The sequence below is a fragment of the Pipra filicauda genome, unplaced genomic scaffold, assembly GCF_003945595.2.
Source record: "Pipra filicauda isolate LSUMZ 115617 unplaced genomic scaffold, ASM394559v2 scaffold215_size1667880_pilon, whole genome shotgun sequence".
NCBI classification, from domain to species: domain Eukaryota; kingdom Metazoa; phylum Chordata; class Aves; order Passeriformes; family Pipridae; genus Pipra; species Pipra filicauda.
This window is the reverse complement of record NW_024104327.1, coordinates 742,737-763,582: the sequence shown is the minus strand read 5'-3', so window position 1 is coordinate 763,582 and position 20,846 is coordinate 742,737. Positions and strand designations below refer to the sequence as shown.

Here is a 20,846-nt window from a genome sequence, read left to right as displayed (position 1 = left end):
CCTTTCTGGGAAGAGTTAGTGCTGTGCTCCAGGAGGAGGGATTTCTGTTTTGTTTATTCCGTGCACAGCTCCAGAACAGGTGGCTCAGGGGCTTCACAGGCACGAGGGAATGTTGTGGAACCTTTTTACTCTGACCTGGCCAACATCATTTGTCACTTCCAGGATAATGTTTACAGCCTGTGACTGTTCCCGCACGTTGACTGAACGCTGGTTACCTCTTGGTGTTGCTGTGCCATCTTCTACTGACGTGCTGCTGCAGCTGGAAAGCACCGAGCTCAGGGGTGCCCTAGTCCAAAACTGCACAGAGATGTATTTGTTTCTAGTAAGATAGGAGAGAAATATTCCAAGGTTCTGGTTTCTGCCCTGTTGCTGCTGAGATGTAGGAAGGTGAGAACTTCCTCATGAAAGCACCGTGTGGTAAATGTACCAGTCGGGTCAGAGTGAAGGGCAGGGCGGGTTTTGGAGGATGGGTCCCAGGTCCTGAGTGGTGCTATGGGCTGCCCTGGCCACGGGGTGGGGCTGGGAAGCTGGGAAATGGCCAGTGGATCACAGGCTCACAGGGTGATTTGGTTGGAAAGGGACCTTAAGGATCATTGACATCCAAACCCTTGCCATGGGCAGGGACACCTTCCAGTAGCCCAGGTTGCTCCAAGCTCTGTCCAGCCAGTCCTTGGACACTTCCAGGGATGGGGCAGCCACAGCTTCTCTGGGCAACCTGTGCCAGAGCCTCACGATCCTCACAAAGAATTCCTTTCCGATATCGCATCTAACCCTGCCCTCTTGTCCCTCTAACCCTGCTGTTCCCCCTTGTCCTATCCCTCCATCCCTTGTTCCAAGTCCTTCTCCAGCTCTCCTGGAGCCCCTTTAGTTGCTTGGTGATGTGGATTCCTGGTGAGGGCTTGTGCTCTGTTCTGTCAGGAGCGTGCACAGGCCCAGTTTGCCTAAATCAGCCTCAGGTTACAACTGAGCATTTTATTTCAGTAAGTGGAAAATGCCTCTTTTTGCATTAGTGGACTGTTTTAGCTCTCCCTGTGCTCACGCAGAGGCAGCAGGTCAGGGCAGTGGATGTGATTCAGGCATTCCAGCACACTGTGTTCTACCTCCTATTTTCAAAGCACTGTTCAGAGGTTGCTCACGCAGTGCTTTGTCTCAGGCAGAGGCCCCCTTATAAACTGTGGGTAACACGGGATGGGTGTGGTGGAGGAGGGTTTTTTTTTTGTTTTATGAGGAGCAGCTGAGGGAGCTGGGGGGGCTCATCCTGGAGAAAAGGAGGCTCAGGGGGGACCTTCTGGCTCTGCAACTCCCTGACAGGAGGGGGGAGCCAGAGGGGTCGGGCTCTGCTGCCAAGGAACAAGGGACAGGATGAGAGGAAACGGCTGTGCTAGAGGACATTGTTTAAGTTGGATATTAGAGAAAATTTCTTGACCAAGAGGGTTGTCTATCCCCGGCAGAGGCTGCGTAAGGCAGTGGTGGAGTTCCCATCCCTGGAGGAATTTAAAAGCTGTGTGGATGTGCCACCTGGGGACAAGGGTTAGTGGTGGGCTTGTCAGTGCTGGGGGAATGGTTGGACTCGATGGTCTTTGGAAAGCTTTCCCAACCTAAATAATTCTGTGGTTCCATGAAACCATCCCAGAACACTCCGCCAACCCTAAGCCAGGCGGGCAGGGCACTGCGGGTCGTGCGGTGCTCCTGCTGCGCCCCGTGTTTACGGGGAAGCCGCGCGGGTCCCTGGTCCGGCCATCACGGGTGGGCTTCTCCCATGGAGCGCTGACGCCGAGCCTCCCTTCGCCGCCGATATAACCGAGCACGTCCCGCCGCCCGACCCACGGAGGGTGTTCCCGTGCGTGGGTGGGGACTCGCCGGGGCGGGCCGGGCCGGGCCGGGCGGCGCCGGGAGCGGCGGAGCGCGGCGGTGGCAGCGGCAGGATGCGGGAGGCGCGGTTCAGGGACCACTTCTGGGTGAGCGGGACCGGGACACCGGGGTCAGGGCCAGCCGGAGCCGGGGGGCACAGCCGGGGGTCACAGCTGGAGGTGGGGGGTCACCGCTCTTTGGTTAGAGTGGGCTCCAACGCGATCGTGGTCGTGGGGTGACTTTGCTGAAAGCTCTGGGCATCCTGAAGTGATAAAACAGTGGCACAGATTACCCAGAGAAGCTGTGGCTGCCCCATCCCTGGAAGTGTTCAAGACCAGGTTGGACGGGGCTTGGAGCAACTTGGGTTAGTGGAAGGTGTCCCTGCCCATGACAGGGGTTGTTGGAATGAGATGGTCTTTAAGGTCCCTTCCAACCCAAACCATTCCGTGATTCTGTGATCCCCAGCAGGCACTGCCCACCCACACATGTCCTGGGAGTTGTGGCTTTGCAACCTGCTCCGGGCAGCCAAAATAATCCCAGCGAGCAGCCGCTGCCATGCTGGAGGAAATCAGTGCCAGTCTGAGGGTCTGATAACATTAACTGGCCATCAGTGAACTACTTGGAGACACTATAGCCAAAAATGGTCCTTTGATGTGGAGCTAATCCCAGACTGGATGTGCTGGTGCTCGGTGTGCTGCTGTCAGAGCCGCAGAGGAAAAGCCGCACTTTGGGGAAAACCACAATCTATTCTTCTGAGTGTGAACTGTGCTTTTTCTGAAAGGAGAAGTGCAGAAAAGCCACATATCTGCTGTGAAGCGTCAGCTCTGTGGCCGCTCAGTTCCTCTTGTTGTGGTAGACCTTTGTTCCAGGTATCGGCAACCAGGAAGTAAATTACAAAATTGTGTCTTTTGGGGCTGAAAATCCCCATCTGTGAATGGTGCTCGGGGTTTCTCAGATGTTGTCTGGAAGCAGCTCCAGCATCTTGCAGGATGGGGGAGAGGAGCACAGGCCCCAGGAGGAGCAGACACCACGTTTGGAGCTCCTGTGTTTTGTGCAATAAGTGCAGAGCACCAGTGTCATTAGTGTGTTAATTGGCATAGAGCTGTCAAATATGCAAATCCCACACAGGTATCAAACCTGGCATGGAGAATAAAGCCGACTTTGCAACTGGCAGCTGCTTCTCAGCTGTTTGTTGCCAAGAAGTTTTCCAAGGTGTGCTCTCTTTGCTTTGCAAACATGCGGAGGGAAGGGATGCAAGGGTGGCGGCAGCATCCTCCAGGCTGAGGGGAATAACTGTGATGCCAGGAACACTGAACAGGCATGGTTTGTGGTGCCTCAGTGGCACATTGGGCTGAAGAAGATCTCCTCGCCGCAGGGCTGACTTCGGCCATTTCTGCCTGGTTTGTCCCTCTCCAGCTGTGTTGTGGAGCTTTTTGAAAGAGGATCCTGGAGGAGGGGGTTCAGTGGGAGAAAATACCAGGGCCGTAGCAGCGCCAAGCCCCCAAGTTAAGGAGGAGATGGGGCATGCCATGGGGTACTCAGTCCTGCCTCACCCCTTCTGTTGCAAATATGGCTATTTACTGAATAATCCCCAACTCTTGCTGAGCCCAAAACCCTTGGTGCTGCCAGGGATTTTGCTTGGTTTCTTCCCTTCTGAAGCCTGTGTGCTTCAACCACTCCCCCCACCCCCACCCCCTGGCTAAGGAAACGTGCCTGGAGCAGGAGCTGGGGTTGATGTTGGACAGGACGGTGGTGAATGTGACTCAGTGGAGAGATCGAGGCCCTGCTGTGGTGGTTTGGCCCATGGAAAACGCAGGTACCACCCCAAGCAATCGCCACACCACGTACTGGTGACTGTGCATCAGCTGTGAGGGCTGGGGAGGGAGGGGGGAGCAAGAGATGGGAAATAAGAAACCACATTTAGATGAGGTGTGGAGGTCTGCATGTCCAGCTTCCGTTTGCTGCTGGGTGCTGTGAGTCCACACACACTTCCTCTTGCAATATTCCTCTTATATTACCTCGCTTGAGGCAAAAATGGAAGCAGAAGTCTCTGCTGCAACAAGTGATTTCTTAGAATCATAGAATGGTTTCATTTGGAAGGGACCTTTAAAGGCCATCTAGTCCAATCCCCTTCCACCTTCCACTGTCCCAGGTTGCTCCAAGCCCCATCCAACCTGACCTTGAACACTTTCAGGGATGGGACAGCCACAGCTTCTCTGGGCAGCCTGTGCCAGGGCCTCCCCACCCTCCTCATAAAGAATTTCAACAATTTCTTCCTTCTATCAAATCTGAATCTCCCCTCTTTGAGTTTAAAATCATCATCCCTTGTCCTAGTGCTACAAAGAGCATGGTGAGGCACAACATTCATCTTGAGTAGGTTCTTGACCTGTCAAACAAGATGAGATCAAGAGGACCATCTCTGCAGGATCCTGAGCAGGTGGCAGATGCTGCCACACATACCCTGTTCCTTAATGGTGGTGCTGGCTCAGCTTCTTATCTGGTGGTCCAACAAAATGTCTTTTTTTTTTCCCCCCAAATTAAACTCACCATCACACTCTACCTGCAGAAACCCTAAATACTGCTACAAATGCACTTTGCTCTGGTGAGGGGCAATTCTGTAGTGGTTAGGACAGCTCAATGAGAAAGCAAGACTTTGGCAGAGCTCCAGAGGAGGGATGCCTCAAGTGATGGGACAAAGCCTAAAAATAACCAAACCCTCAAAAGCTAGGTCAGTTTTGGTATTGGATCTTCCAGCTTTGGAATGTGACTGGTTGTGAGTGGTGACCACCGAATTTCTTTGTTGGGACAGTGAACTTTTGTTAGTTCTTTACTGTGAGGGTGGGGAGGCCCTGGCACAGGCTGCCCAGAGAAGCTGTGGCTGCCCCATCCCTGAAAGTGTTCAAGGCCAGGTTGGACGAGGCTTGGAGCAACCTGGGATAGTGGAAGGTGTCCCTGCCCATGGGAGGGAGTTGGAACTAGATGGGTGGTTTTAAGGTCCATTGAAACCCAAACCATTCTGGGATTCTATGACTCTATGATAAGCTGCAGCCCACCCTTTTCTCTGTCAGGGTAGCAGGGCTGCGCTTCCAGCCTCACCTGGGGACTGACTGAGCTTTAAACCACACCAGTTCTGTTTTCTTTGATGGATGCTGTGTGTGTTCCTGCACTGGAGCCTGGTCCCTGCTGGAGCTGACGGCATGATGCCCATGATTTCGGAAGGCATGGGGCCACTTTGCTCTCTGCACTCGAGTTTGCTCATTCTCTTGGGTGTCAGCACAGGATGGTAAACTTCCTTAAATAACAAGTTTTGCTCTCTGCACCCTGCTGCAGCTCCTGCTCACCCAGGGACCGAAGTCCAGACATGCCTGAAGCTGAACATGCATTGCCCTGAATGTCCCCACTCCCGTGTTGCTCCCTCCCACAACCTGTGCTTCCTGCATGTCTGTGAGAGAGCTGTGCAAAAACAAAAATACCCAAAAGCTCGTGTTCGTTTGCCCTTGCCTGGCCTGTAGCGATTGCCACACGTTGAGCAAGCACGAGGTTTTGTTTTCACTTGTTTTTGCAACCTGCTCTTCTTCTTTCACTATAGGAGGTCTTTTCTCGCAGTTTTTTCCACTTTCTTAGTACACGTCTAGTTCTCCACAAGCCCGCTCTTCCACGTATTTCAGTTAACCCAAGAGCAAAGCTTTGGGTCTCATCAGAGCAATTTTGTCCTGTAAAACTGTGTAGCAAAACCAAGAAATGACAATAACGCTAAAAACCACCTCAGTTCTGATCTGTGGGCTGACAGCTTGCAGCTTGGAGACTGAAATTTTGGTCATTTTGCTTTTACTGAGACAATGCTCTGCTCTCTACAGTGTATTTAGTGATGCTGCTAAAGCAACCCATGGCTGCGGGGACTGCAACCCCAGGCTCCTGGATTTATTCCCTGGCTGCTGACTCATGGTGTGATGCTGGCTGGGCTGTTTCACTTCCCCTTTCCCCTTGTTGTCCTTCTCTAAACGGGGACTGGCTTGGTGGAACTAATCAGCAGCGTTATGAAACCCTCAGGTCGTCCTTTCAAAGGAACAAGGTGGGGTTTGTGGGGAGAGACAATTTCATGAAGGCGGGATAGTCCAATGCTTTTGGAGTCTTTGGGACGAGCAGGAGAGGTGCATTGGTGTAGGGGAAGGAAACTTCAAAGGGAAAATTATTAATCAAAAAGTAATCCTGCTTTTTGCAAGGTGATGGTCTCAGGTGGGTGAATTTGCAGCGAGTCCTTTTCCTCCTCGCGATGAGTTTTTGTCTCTCCTGTTGCACCTACCTGGTTTTGGGGTGGGGAGGACCTGCAGCTTTGTGCAGCACCTCCTCACCCTGCTCCCTGCAGACACCAGCACAAGCATTTCTTTTTGTCTCAGCAACCTCTGCAGGACCCTGAGCGATTTTGTGGCTACGCGGACTCTGAGCAAGGACAGCACAGCCAGCTATGGTTGCACCGTGTTTCCATCTGCTAAAATAGTCATCCAGCCTCTGGTGTGTTTGTCTAAGCACGTAAGGCAAGGGACACAGACTGAGAGCTCGGCATAAATACAGATCTTCCTAGAGATGGTCCGTGAACAGTGTAGTGCCCCAAACCCTTCCATTTGGGAAGGTTGGGACAGAGTGATGGAGGGCAGGAAGTCTCTGCAGAGGGATCTGGATCAGTGGGCTGAGGCCAACGGTGTGAGTTTCTACAAGACCAAGTGCCAGGTCCTGCCATTGTGTCCCAACAGATCCCTGCAGCTCCAGGCTGGGGCAGAGGGGCTGGAAAACTGGGAAAGGCCCTGTGGGTGTTGGTGGCAGCAGCTGGACCTAACCCAGCTGTGGTGTGGCAGCAGGGCCAGGGCAGTGCCCTCCCTGTGCTGGTACTGCTGAGGCACCTCCAGTGCTGGGGCAGTTCTGGGCCCTCAGACAAGAGAGACACTGTGAGGCTGGAGCGTGTGCAGGGAAGGGAACGGAGCTGGGGAAGGGTCTGGAGCAGCAGGAGCGTCTGAGGGAGCTGGGGGGGCTCATCCTGGAGAAAAGGAGGCTCAGGGGGGACCTTCTGGCTCTGCAACTCCCTGACAGGAGGGAGGGAGTCAGAGGGGGATCGGGCTCTGCTCCCAGGGAACAAGGGACAGGATGAGAAGAAACGGCCTCAGGCTGTGCCAGAGGACATTGTTTAGGTTGGATATTAGGGGAAATTTCTTCACTGTAAGGGTTGTCCATCCCTGGCACAGCTGCCCAGGGCAATGGTGGAGTCCACATCCCTGGAGGGATTTAAAAGCCCTGTGGATGTGGCACTTGGGGACATGGGTTAGTGGTGGCCTTGGCAGTACTGGGAAAATGGTTGGACTCGATGGTCTTAGAGGGCTTTTGCAACTTACACAATTCTATAATTCTGTGTTTCTCCAATGTCAATATTTCGTAGGGTGTGTGTCTGCAGGGGTTTTCCACGTAGAGTGGGGCAGGAGATGGAATCGTCAAGCTCAGCAACTTGTCTTTCAGCTGTGACTCAGCCATTTCATATTTTCACATCCCCACTAGAGCATTTCAGCCCCTCTTTTGCCTGCAAGTGCAAACAAACCCCAAAACATTACAAGGAGCACTCAAAATCCCGCTCCTCATCAACTCTGTTGGGAGGGTGGTGCAAATCCAGGCAGCAGATCAGGAAGGGGGGAGCACATCCTGTGGGCTTGGGAAACATCAGCTGCTGCTTTGTCACCTTGAAATCATCTGTTTGTAGTTTCCATGGGCTGCTGTCCTGTAAATAGCACATGGGCTCAGAGCTCTGCCCAGCAGGAAGGACCAGGACAGCCGTGGGAGGGCAGCAGTAGAGATCCTTGTCCCTCTGCCCCACTTTGTTTTGGCAGGGCTGGGTGCAACCCCCAACCTCTATACCTGTCTTGGGCTTAGTCTGTTATGCTTTTAAATCTTCTGTGCCCATGGCTCTGTGCTCTCTGTGTTGCACTTCCTCTTCCATTGCAGCAGCCAGCCCTGCCTTTGGGACATCCCACAGGCAGTCACAGAATCCCAGGATGGTTTGGGTTGGAAGGGTCCTTAAAGCTCATCCAGTTCCACCTCTCTACCATGGGCAGGGTCACCTTTCACTAGACCAGGTTGATCCAAGTCCCGTCCAACCTGGCCTTGGACACTTCCAGGGATGGGGCAGCCACAGCTTCTCTGGGCAACCTGTGCCAGGGCCTCACTGCCCTCACAGCCAACAATTCCTTCCCAATAACCCATCTAACCCTGCCCTTTGGCAGTGGGAAGCCTTGTCCCCCTTGTCCTGTCCCTCTAATCCCTTTTCCAAAGTCCCTCTCCAGCTCTCTTGGAGCCCTTTTAGGCACTGGAAGGGGGTCTAAGGTCTCCCTGGAGCCTTCTCTTCTCCCGGTGAACACCCCCAGTCATGCTGGTCCTTTTGATTCTCTCCGTACCAAACTTGTCCAGAAGGTGCTGTTAAAGCTGGTTTCACAGAATACAACCCTGCCCAGCTCCTTCAATCAGGAGCTCCTCCTGCCTGGAAACAGCTCTTTTGGAAACCTCCCATGGAGGGATTTAAAAGACGTGTGGATGTGGCACTTGAGAACATATGTTGTTGCTGGATTGAGATCTTCTTTTTTCTGAAAATCTTGTCCCATACATTGTTCTCATCCAGGAGTCTCTCCCACCCCTTAAAAAGAAAGATCTTATTTCATAAAGAGGCACTTGCACACATGCTCTCCCTGAGCTGTTGCCTGTGCAAATGCCTCTGGAGGTGGCAGTGTCCATGGTCTGCACTGATGAGGATGTGACTCCTGTGTTTTCAGAGCACGGATCTGACAAGCACCGTTGGCTACGACAGCATCATCCAACACCTGAACGATGGCAGGAAGAACTGCAAGGAGTTTGAAGACTTCCTGAAGGAAAGGTAGGGAGCTGCCTCTGATCACGGGTTGGGTTGAGCCTGGGAAGTGAGGCACTACTCCTACTCCTGGTGCTCCCAGTTTGATTTCTGTTGTGTTTAACTGTCCACTCTGTTAAAATGCTCTGCCATGAAGCTTACCTTGCTGTTCACCTTGCTGAAGATCAGGTGAGAACTTTGGCCTAGGAGAGGCAGGGCCTTGTCCTGAATTTGTCTTTGTACATTAAGAACAGCTCATAGATTTAATGCTAAAAAGAAGTAGCATTAGGTTTTGCCTTTATCAGTCAGAGAATACGACCTAAGCAGAGGTTCTGTGGCTACAGAAACAACTGAGAGGGTCTGGATTTATGGTTCACCTGGTTAGCAATGGCTAAATATGAAGAGCATTGTAGAACAACCCTGAATTAATGTTATTTTGGTAATGAGAGCTGGAAAAAAACAACCTGTGACTGGATGACTTGGTGCAGAGCAGCCTGGGGCAAACATAATGGGGGTGAAGAGGAGGGGAACCTGCACTTAAAAGTGTCTAGTGCACCTACATCTCTTTAGGCTGGAATTTCGTGTTCCAGGAAAATTTGGGCTTTCCAGCTGAGGAACTGGACCCTGAGAATTGTGTCCCCCTCATTTGTGACAACAAGAGAGTGCCAAAAGCCTCCTCCACACCCTGTGTCCTCTTTGTTCTTGAAGTAGGTGTAGGTTGCCACCAATGTGTCTTTCCAGAAAGAGATTAGAGGCTGGACCTGGACTTGCTACTGGCACCTCTCTCTGAACATGGCTCAGTTCTCCGTGTACAGCAGGGCTGTTAACACAGTTCCAGCCATGGAGGACGTGCCTGTTGGATGCTTTGTCCCAAATGAAGTTCATGTGAATGCTGTTAGACAGAGGGGAAAAAAAAATCAATTTATGATATTTATCTTTTCCCCGTTTCCCTACAAGCTTTGGGAATTTCTAAAGAGTTAAGCTGGGTGAACCTTCACTGCCAGACTCGAGAAGTCGACAACACAGGTGTTTGCATCTGTGTTAGGAGATACAGGCTTTTTAGGAAGCTATTTATTTTATCCAGTAGACCTTCTAATGCAGTCTTTAGCAGGAGTTGTTTCTTTACACTGACTGCAGACAGTTAGGGTTGCCTAGGTTGAGATACTACATTTGACCAAGCAAGTCCAGCCCTGGTTGTCTGTGCTGACTTCAAAGCAGCTGCAGAAAGCTGGTTGTTCTTGTACTGCAACACGTAGACTCTCTTCCCCCCCTCTCATTCTTTCAAGAGAGGAGGACAAAAGGATCTCTCAGAGGTGTTATTTCTGTTACCTCACAAGATTTGGCCTCTTCTTCAGGCGTTCTCCGTAAGGATCAGAGGCAGGTCCAGAGAGTACTTATTGCTTCATTCAAAAAAGCCCTGAAGAGCTGAAATGCCTGAGCTGAGCTTTGGGGTGCATGCCTGGTGGCCAAGCTGTCTTTGAGGTGCCTGCTCCCTTCCTGTCACATTTGGTATAAATCAGCTAGGTCAGAGTCAAAAGTACTTAGGTCAGAGTCAAAAGTACTTAGTGTGGACAGACCGAGGGATCTCAAAAGCCCTGTTCCATAGGAAACTGAGGGGAAAAAACCTACCTAGGTGAGTCACCTGGCTGCATCTTTGAGCCAGGCACAGGCAGCTTAGTCCTCCATCACCTGTGGAGGTGATCCTTGAACCCATCAGCCCAGGGGAGATGGGCAGAGCAGCATATCGGGACCACAGACACAGCAAAGCCAAGTGTTTCCACTGGAAAACCTGGTTGGCACAGGTCAGGAGTTCAGAGCAGGTCTTGAACTCCACTGCTAACAAGTCTTAGTTTCTGAATTAGGAACTTTCTCTCATTCCTCTCTTTTCTCAACAGGGCAATTATAGAAGAAAAATATGGCAAAGAGCTCATCAACTTGTCGAAGAAGAAGCCCTGTGGGCAGACGGAGCTGAAGTAAGTTCACAATGCTGTGTGTGTTCTGCTTTTATGAGTGTCCATGGATCAAAGAAGGAGGAAGAGAAGGAAGGAGACTGTGAGAGACAAAACAGTGTTTTGAAATGTGATTGGGACGTCCAGAAGATGAGCTGAAACCATTCTCATGAATGAACAGTGCCCCAGCTGGGTTCTGCTTTGCTTTGAGCCAGACTCCACCAAGTTCCCACCAGCCATAGACTAACCAAAGCACTGTAGATGCTCAGGTGAGGTGTGGACTGGTGGTTCGGCAGAAAGCCGAGGATCATGAGACCCAAGAGTTCACTCTTGACTGGTTTTGTAGCCAGGGGGAAGTACAGGTTGAGTCAAACCACGCAAATATCTTCACAGTGTTGTGACCACTGTGGCTCCATGAGTGGGTCTCCATTTCCCCAGTGACCCTCGGCACCTTCTGCTCCCTGCTTTGTTTCTATACTTTATACATACCCAGTCTGACATTCTCTGATCATTGTTTTTACAGTTTTGTGTCACATAAAATGTTTCTGAAATTAACAGGGAGAAAAGTTCTCTAAGTTTCCAACCACAGGCCAGTGCACCATGTAGAAGGTGTTCGTGTGCCCAAAATTATGCTTCAGGAAGGTTGCCTGATACACTCATTGTGAAACTTAGAATTTTGATAGCATCCAACGTTCAGAAAGATGTAAAGGAGGTCTCAAAGCAAGTGAGCTGTGCTATACCTGAGAGAGAAAAAGCCAGAGGTATAAAGAGGGTAGATAAACCTGCCTTGAGTTGCTTTGACTGGTGTCAAGCAGTCTCTGTTTTGGGAGAGGTGCTCTGCTGATACTTGTGCCTGGCCATGCTTTCCCACTCTTTTTAATGTTCCTCCTGTGTCTTTCAGCACGCTGAAGAGATCCCTGGATGTTTTCAAGCAACGTAAGTAATTCTTCATGCTTGTCAGGACACTTGGTTGTGCCAAAGCCTGAAGGCAACTTCTTAGAAAGAAAATGGCAGGGAAACCTCTAAAGTTGTGGTGACGGGGTCCGGCATAGGCTGTACTCCTGGCCTGGCTCGTCCCAGTGCATGGGGTCTGGGACAAAGTGCTCCAGGGCACAGGTGGGAGATGAGACCCACAGGGCATCCTTTTGAGGATCTCTTGGGCTTTCAGGTCTGGCTGCAGCTCAGAGGTTGTGATTGTGTTGTGTATCAAAGCTGTGCATGGGAAGGTCTCTTGGGGTTTATTGGATAGGCTTGTCCTCTTTATACACACACACAGTAATTCACACTTTGAATCCTGGGGGCAGTTCTGGGCCCCTCAGACAAGAGAGACATTGAGGGGCTGGAGCGTGTGCAGGGAAGGGAATGGAGCTGGGGAAGGGTCTGGAGCAGCAGGAGCATCTGAGGGAGCTGGGGGGGCTCATCCTGGAGAAAAGGAGGCTCAGGGGGGACCTTCTGGCTCTGCAACTCCCTGACAGGAGGGTGGAGCCAGGTGGGGTGTTGGGCTCTGCTGCCAGGGAACAAGTGACAGGATGAGAGGAAATGGCCTCAAGCTGTGCCAGGGGAAGTTTAGGTTGGATATTAGGGAAATTTTTCACTGTAAGGGTTGTCTATCCCAAGCACAGGCTGTCCAGGGCAGTGGTGGAGTCCCCATCCCTGGAAGGGTTTAAAAGCCATGTAGTTGTGGCACTTGTTGACATGGGTTAGTGGTGGGCTTGGGAGGGCTGAGGGAATGCTTGGACTTGATGATCTTAAGTGGGCTTTTTCAGCTTAAATGGTTCAGTGGTTCTAATTGGAACATGTAAAAGATGATGCTTTGGCCACCATACACAGTCTCTGTATCACAGCTTGCCGGGGTACTGGGCAGACAGCACCTTAAAGGCAGACAGCACCTTAAAGGTGAGCACTCTGCTACCCTGTGCCTGCCAGCTTTGTCAGCTGGACATCCCTGACATGGCTCTGCCCTCACCACTGCTGACTATTCCAAGCTGTGGGTTTGGAACAGCTTTGGAATGTTGAATCACGAGCTGCCATTTGGCTCCGCTGCCTCGGTGACCTGGCTGGGGTGGCATTTCGTGGTGTGGCTGCTCACCTTCAGCAAGAGGAGCCTGAGATTTTTTTAGCCTTAGTTTTTCTATGGCCCAAGTTGCTGCCTGCTGGCCTGGGGTAGTGCATCCTTCACTCAGCTGTGCCGGGGTGCGATGTGTTGAAACGCGCCCGAATTCACCCGCGTGAGGGGGAGATGTGACTGTGCTTGTTTGAGTAACTTCTCTCAACTGGAGTTTCCTCAGACTCGGGGGCAGGTCCCAGGAGGACTGGTCCTTACGTAGGTGAGCACTTCTCCGAGCCTGCTTCAAACAACCTGTGCTTTTTCATGTTTCTGAAAGGGGATGTGTGACGTGGGGCCAGTTTGATGTCAGTTGAATTGAGAAACACAGTCTCTTTAGGAATATGTATCTATATATATCTATATCTATCTATCTATCTATCTATCTAAGTTATTTTTTCTTTGCAGAGATAGACAATGTGGGACAAGGTCACATCCAGCTGGCGCAAACCCTTCGGGAGGAAGCGAAAAAGATGGAGGACTTCAGGGAAAAGCAAAAACTGCATCGGAAAAAGGTCAGGCACTGTGGGAAGATGTGCCTTCCCACAGGATGTTGATCCTGCCCCAGCAGTGGGCTAATCCCAGAGCTGTGTCCTGCTGTTCCCCAGCCCCCTCTGTGCCCCCCGTGCCTGCTGCTGCTGGGAAGTCCTGAGTTTCTTCCTACATGTTGCAACCATGTTGGTGAACTGTGCAGCAACCTCCAGCTTCCTTCTTCTCACTGCCACATCCTCTCCTTTGGGTGGTTTTTGGGGCCAGCCACAGCAGGGGCTCAGCCCCAGGACACCAGCCTCAACTGGGAATACTTTGAAGCATTTATATACAGCGCTGTATGATCTCCATAGGGTCTGATAAAATGGCCAAGCCTTTTAACTTTTTGTTGAGATTCCTTTTTCTGGATTTTCCTTTTTCTAGAAAACTGCTAGAACCAGGGGCTGGTTTGGACTAGCAGAGGGGAGTGGGCTTCCCAGCTTTGTCAGAGCCTGTGGAGATGACACAGTACTATACATTGCTATACATTTAGTTCGTAGAGCTCCTTTGCATACACAAGTCAAGGCTTAGACAGAAGCATGAAAGATGAGTTTTGTGAAGATGCTTTGGGTGGATGAAGGTCCTTAAGCCCATCTCAGTCTGGTCTGTGACTCTTTCCCAAGCCACCCAGTGGAGCTTTGATGGTCAGCGATGTGCTGATTCTGGGCCTGTTTTCTTCACAGATAGAGCTGATCATGGAGGCGATTCACAAAAACAGGAATGTGCAGTACAAGAAGACCATGGAGGTAAAGCAAACCTGCTGCTGTTTCTTGCTTTGTGGGTTAACACTGCTCAGTCACAAGCACAGAGCTGGGGCAGGCTTAAATGAGAGGGTTTTCCTCCTCTACTGTGACACTGGATGCTGAGTCTGTGTGAGTGGTGTGCAGGGTGTGTTCAGAACACTGAAGGGCACACCAAGGACACAGAATCACAGAAACACAGAATATGCTGAGTTGGAAGGGACCCACAAGGATCATCGAGTCCAGCCCTTAGCCCTGCACAGGACCATCCCCAAGAGTCACACCGTGTGCCTGAGAGTGTCATCCAAACACTGCTTGAGCTCTGGCAGCCTTGGTGCTGTGCCCACTGCCCTGGGGAGCCTGTTCAGTGCCCAACCACCCTCTGGGGGAAGAACCTGTTTCTAATATCCAACCTAAACCTTCCCTGACACAACTCCAGACCATTCCCTGGAGTCCTGTCACTGGTTACTACAGAGGAGGCACAGCCAGTGGTAGCCTTTCAGGGCTGGATAAATGTGATTTAGAATGATAGAATTGTTCAGGTTATAAAAGCCCTTTAAGATCCTTGAGTCCAACCATTAACCAGCACTGCCAAGCCCACCACTAACCCATGTCCCCAGGTGCCATGTCCACACCTTTTTTGAGCACTTTAATGGATGGTGACTGCACCACTGCCCGGGACAGCCTGTGCCAGGGCTTGATAACACTTTCTGTGAAGAAATTTTTCTGGATATTAAATCTAAACCTTGTCTGATGCAACTTGAGGTTGTTGCCTCTTGTCCTGTCCCTTGTTCCCTCGGAGCAGAGCCCGACCCCCACCCAGCTCCCCCCTCCTGTCAGGGAGTTGCAGAGCCAGAAGGTCCCGTCTGAGGCTCCTTTTCTCCGGGCTGAGCCCCCCCAGCTCCCTCAGCTGCTCATCACCAGACCCTTCCCCACGTCCTCCTCTGGGTACTCTCATGGACTTGGTTGTCATGAGCTTTCCATCTGTAAATGCAGCTTGTCTTGTGAGGCTTCCCCTAAGCCACAGGGCACCTGGGACCTTGTGTGCCACCCCCTGCTCCTCTGGCAGCCTGTGCCCACCTCTGCCCTCGTAGGCTGTTCTCTCCCCCAGAGCTCCCACCCGAGCTGTGTGCTGGTGTCTCTCCCAGGCCAAGCGTCTGTACGAGCAGCGGTGCCGGGACAAGGACGAGGCGGAACAGGCCGTGCACCGCAATGCAAACCTGGTGACGCAGAAGCAGCAGGAGAAGGTACAGGGAGGTGGGGCAGGGGGAGAAAGGGATGCCTCTTCTTGTCAGCTCTCCCGCCCCATGGCTCTTCTCCCAGCTCTGGGTTTTGGGGTGAGACGGGAGGGCTGGTGGTGCTCACCAGTGGGGCTGCAGCGCCGTCGGGGATGCACCCAGGGGCTCCTCCACCTTCCTTCTCTCTCCCATTTTTGGCAGCTGTTCGTGAAGCTGGCTCAGACGAAATCAGCTCTGGAGGACTCCGGTGAGTGGAAATGCCATGTTGGGAGGGCAAGGGACATGTTTCCAGGGGCAGGGAGTTGTGAAGCCATGGCAGGGCTCGTGGGCAAGCTCCAGCTCTTGGATCAGGCACAGCTCCTCAGAAACACATGCCCAAGATACCAGCGATGGGCACCTAACCTGGAGAAGCCTGCATGACCCCACCAAGGCCATGTCCTTCCACTTTATCCCTGATGTCCTAGCCATTTCAGGCTTCACATATTACCTTCTAGTGAAGGGTATTTACATTAATGTTAATCATGGAATCAGTGAATGATTTGGGTTGGAAGGGGCCTTAAAAATCATCTCATTCCAACCCACCCTGCCTGTCGACCTTCAGCTGACACTGTGATTTCTCTTGCAGACAGGAGCTACCAGCAGAATGTGACCATGCTGGAGAAGGTCCGGGAAGAGTGGCAGATGGAGCACATCAAAGCTTGCGAGGTAAATGCCCTCAAACACCTTTACATGGCAGTGTGGTCCTCTGGGTGTCCACTCCTGTCTGCAGAGCCCAGGGACGGCACAGATTTCCCTTCTGTGTATTCCCCTGGCAGTGAAGCAGCAGGATGTGTTGCAGCTAACTCTGTGTGTGCCTAAAGCTTGGCTTCTTGATTCAAGGCCCCACTACTTCAAGGTTTCCACTATTTTTTAATTATTTCTATTTTTCCACCACCTTTTAAAATTGACAGAGTCAAGGTCATGACGTTTTGCCCATTACCTACTTGCATGTTTGGCATGGCTGTCACTTTGAACAGCTGTGGTTGCCTCTGGATACTCAGTGACTTAAGGCCAGTATGTCCTAGAGCCTCAGCAACACCTGGAAGACTCTGTCTGAAACTCTAAAAGACTTTCCATGGACAGGGACTGCAGAGATTGAGGTTCTATCCCAGGTTTGCAAACAGCTTTCCCATTCCCAGCTGTGCTGATTCCTTCCCAATTTATTTCTCATCAGGCTGCGATTTTACTTTTCTGTTTTGAACTGGAATTTGCTGTCTCTGTTGTGTGGTGTGCGTGAGTGCCTCAGTGATGGTGTGCTTTTGGTGTCTGGGGTCTCTGGAAGCCTCTATGATGGGGACATTTCAAAAGGTATACCAGATTCAGATTTCTGGTATGCCAGATTTCAAAGGCTTGGGTTGAAACCTGCTTGGAAAAGGGCTGGGCAGGAAAGAGGGAGAAGACCAACCAGTCAATGCACCTCTGGTTTCATGCATCCTCACTGTGTATTTATTTCTCTATATCTGCAGCCTGGAAGTGTTAAAAGGACATGTAGATGTGGCACTTGGGGCCGTGGGTTAATGGTGTCCTTGGCAGTGCTGGGGGAATGGTTGGACTTGATGATCTTAGGGGGCTTTTCCAACCTAAATGATTCTGTGATTCTAGGACACCTGTGGAAGGGAAGTGAGCTGGGACCACAGGAGCATGGGGTGCCTAGGGAACATGTACTGCCTTTAGGAATCTGGCTTGTTCTCCCCAGAGGTGCTGGGGGACCCCCTTCACATCAGTTCTGCAGACTTTCTGAGCTTAACAAACACTCATCTTAACACTCATCTGGTTGCACAAAGGGATCATTTCTCTTCTGGGCAATCTGGAGGACGTGCTGTTTCCTTGTTTCCTGCAGAGCACCAACACCATCTGCTCCTTGCAGTTGTCTTTTCATGGCACTTGGGAACGAGAAGCAGTAAGGATTAAGGAGATTTGCTCTCATTTCAAAGATGATGTGGCCGTTTTTGTCTGTGTTGTTTCAGTTCTTTGAGACTCAGGAGTGTGATCGGATCAGCTATGTCCGTAACGCCCTCTGGCTCCACGTCAACCAGCTCTCCCTGGGCTGCGTCCAGAATGATGAGGTACCTCAACTAAAAGTCTTTGTTCTTCTGTGTGGAAAGCAGAGCCCAGTTTGTTTTCCTGTGCTCTGAGCTGTGTTACGTGTGAGTTGGACTGTGGCTCTTCATTGGCCACCAGACACCAGCATGAGTGGGCAGGCAGAAGGTTTGGCCAAAACTCTGGCAGATGAGCTTTCCTCTAGCATTCACACATTTTTTGAGTGTGCTGAAACACTGGAACAGGTTTCCCAGAGAAGCTGTGGCTGCCCCATCCCTGGAAGTGTTCGAGGCCAGGTTGGATGGGGCTTGGAGCAACCTGCTCTAGTGGAAGGTGTCCCTGCCCATGGCAGGGGGTGGAACAAGATGGGCTTTAAGGTCCCTTTGAGCCCGAACCACTCTAAGATTCTGTGATTCCCCTGTCACTGCAGCTTGTGCACTGGGTGAATATTGGGATTTCTCCCCATGTCTAATAGACAGTTGGAAAAACCCCTCTTGTTTTTTGACCTGATGTAATAGAAATGCATTTTATTTCCCTTTTGCAGAAATATGAGGAAATCCGCAAGAGTTTAGAAATGTGCAGCATTGAGAAGGATGTTGATTTTTTTGTAAATTTGCGCAAAACTGGAAGTTTGGCTCCAGGTAAGAGCTCAGTACAATCTCACAAAGTAGTGCTGACTGCCCTGTACTCCTCATGGAGCTGCTGCTCAGGTCAGCATCAGTTGGGGTGCAAAAAACATTGATTTTGCAACATTCCTCCTTTAGTTCACTGCTACGCAGCACTAGTCTCTGCCAGTTTCAAAAGTCCTTGAAGATAGCACTCTTAGTGCTATCTTAGGACTTAGTTTCCTGGTCAGGCATTTTCACAGAGAGGGGAAAGACTTAGGATCTGACTGCTGGTATAAGAAGTATTTTATGTCTATGAAAGGCCTGTACTTTACTACTGTTAACTTTTCCTAGCTCCTGTTGTTTATGAAAACTACTACAATACACAGAGAAATGTGACTCCTGCGAGAAGTCCAGCGCCTGTACCTATATCAAGGTAAGGGATATAACATGTACAATTGCAATTGCTATTGCAAGTGATGCTCTCCCCCCCCGCAAAAGGGCATATTTTATTCCTTTTAGTCTATTGGAAGCTTGACTTGGGAGTATTAGAGGAAAATATTTCCTCGCATGGTTCTTGTTGTGATCTGTCCATCTGAGGAGTGTTAAAGGCATGTGTGGGTAGAGGGAGGAACTGCAGAGCTGAATTCACTCCCCTGGGACAGAAGCTGGGCTGGGAGGACAGGCTGAAGGGTGTTTCTGCCAGGGGCCAAGGTGACAATGAGGGCCAAAGACTCATGCTAAGGATGAGTGTGCCACTTTGGCTGCCACACTGGGAGTTGAGCCCTGTCCAGTTATGGCTTCCTGATGTGTCACTCTGGGCAAAGGCATGTACAAAGGCATACCCTGAGGCTCACCTGTGATTGTGATTTTTTTCCCCAGCTTAGTGCTTTTTGGCTGCTTTTTCCTCTCCTGCACCATATCAGCTTCAATTCCTGTGTTTGCCAAGCAGGCTGTGGGTGGTGAGCCCACCAGGTCTCTATAAAGCCCAGGTTGTCAAACCTCTTGCCTTCCCACCAGCTCTGGGAGGGCAGCTGGGGAGTGCAGAACCAGGGCAAAGGGAGTCCTGTATCCATGCAGATCCTCACCTCTGTGTTTCCTTCTGTGCAGGAGGGGACCTCTGCCCACCCCGACCAGTGCACCAGGTGAGTTATTGCTTTATGGGCTTTCTGGCCCCACAGAGGAACTATCACTCCAGGCCCTCGTCCCAGGTCCCTCTCCAGCTCTCCTAAAGCCCCTTTAGGCCCTAGAAGGGGTTCTCAGGTCTCCCTGGAGCCTTCTCTTCTCCAGGCTGAACATCCCCAGCTCTCCCAGCCTGTCTATAGGACACCTCTTTGAGACTCATTCACCCTTGCACCCCATCCCTTTAACATGGATGGCCAGTGTGGGAAGCCTTATAATGAGCACTTCTCATGAGGAAACCTATTTTTTTTTTGTGCTCTCTGTTTCAGGGGAGCCTGATTACGCCACAGTTGATGGCTACAGCTTGGTACATTTCTAGCAGTCACAGTAAGTACTCACTTTTGATGAAGAAAGGGGGCTTATGGGAAAGAGGGAGAGGGATTTTTAACCTGGGCAGATAGTAACACAACAAAGGGGAATTTTAAACTAAATGAGGTTAGATTTAGGTTAGCTATAAGGAAGAGCTTCTTCCCTGTGAGGGTGGTGAGGCCCTGGCACAAATTGCCCAGAGAAGCTGTGGCTGCCCCATCCCTGGAAGTGTTCAAGGCCAGGTTGGATGAGGCTTGGAGCAACCTGAGCTAGTGGAAGGTGCCCCTGCCCATGGCAGGGGGTGGAGTGAGATGGGCTTTAAGGTCCATTCCAACCGAAACCATTTTGCGAATCTGGAGCTACCTGGAAGAGGGACTCTGGAGAAAGAAAGGCCACTGGTTAAAGGGTGATATTTGAGGGGGATCACTTCCAACTGGAAGTGATGCTCCTGCCCTGCCATCACCTCTCTGAGCTGGAGCTGTGGTTTAGACACTGTTGATCCTGTCCTGTAGGTTTTCCAGGCAGAAGACACTGTTGGTCTGACCAGCGTGGCACAGGTGGTGTTTCCCGTTATTCCCAGACACTAAAGTGTCTGAAGTGCTTCTGCTTTTCAAAAACATATTTGAGGACTGATAATTATTTGTGCATCCAGAAAGTGCCTACTAAAAAATCTGTGCCTTTCATCAGCAAACTCCTTGGATGGCTATCCTATCTTCAAACTCAGAGGAAGAAAAGGACCAGACACAGGGGCGATTTGTGTCGGAAGAAGTGTTTGATTTGAAGTTCCTCTAAAGTGCAGCCGTTGGGAGAGGCTGGAGCCTCCCACTCTCCAGATAACTAGCTCATATGTGCCGAGGGGAGTGCTGCATGATGCTTTGGGCGCTCTGGCTTGTGTTCAGGGCACCTGCATCCCCCTCAGATCTCAGGTTACTCTTTCGCCTGTCTCTAAAGTCTTTCATTACTGGGGATTGAACTTGTAATTTAGGTTTAATTTTACTCTCATCTTTCGGGGATCTCACTTAGGGGAGCACCAACAGTTACACCGTGTGTCTGGCTTAGCTGTAGGTGTGCTCCAGGCTTAAGTGCCGATGCTGGAAGCTGATTTGCATCTTGCCTGGTGCAGCAGTTCACAGCATGGCTACCCAGTGAGGGGCTGTGCCACCACAAACCTGCTGGGAGGTTCCACATCCCATGGTGTTGTTGAGGATCAGGAGGACATTGTTCAGATCTCCCAAATGCCTCTCCAGTGAGGGGCTTGTGAGTTTTTAGGTTCATGGTACAGCTTGTCCCTGGAAAGGCTCTAGGGACCAGGTTGGACGGGGTTTGGAGCAACCAGGTCTAGAGCAAAATGTCCCTGCCCACAGCAAGGGGTTGGAACTAG

General features: G+C 51.1%; 1 protein-coding gene across 1 annotated transcript; it reads left to right on the top strand.

Annotated features, from left to right (window-relative positions):
• The first annotated feature begins 1,899 nt into the window (after positions 1 to 1,899).
• Positions 1,900 to 20,846, top strand: PSTPIP2 (proline-serine-threonine phosphatase interacting protein 2). Its single transcript, XM_027719960.2, has 15 exons — positions 1,900 to 1,958; positions 8,658 to 8,758; positions 10,627 to 10,704; positions 11,582 to 11,616; positions 13,193 to 13,299; positions 13,996 to 14,058; positions 15,201 to 15,299; positions 15,492 to 15,537; positions 15,916 to 15,995; positions 17,297 to 17,395; positions 17,914 to 18,010; positions 18,329 to 18,410; positions 19,085 to 19,119; positions 19,426 to 19,483; positions 19,978 to 20,846. Exons 1-14 carry the CDS (start codon positions 1,926 to 1,928, stop codon positions 19,473 to 19,475), a joined length of 1,005 nt encoding a protein of 334 aa, XP_027575761.1. The 5' UTR covers positions 1,900 to 1,925; the 3' UTR covers positions 19,476 to 19,483; positions 19,978 to 20,846.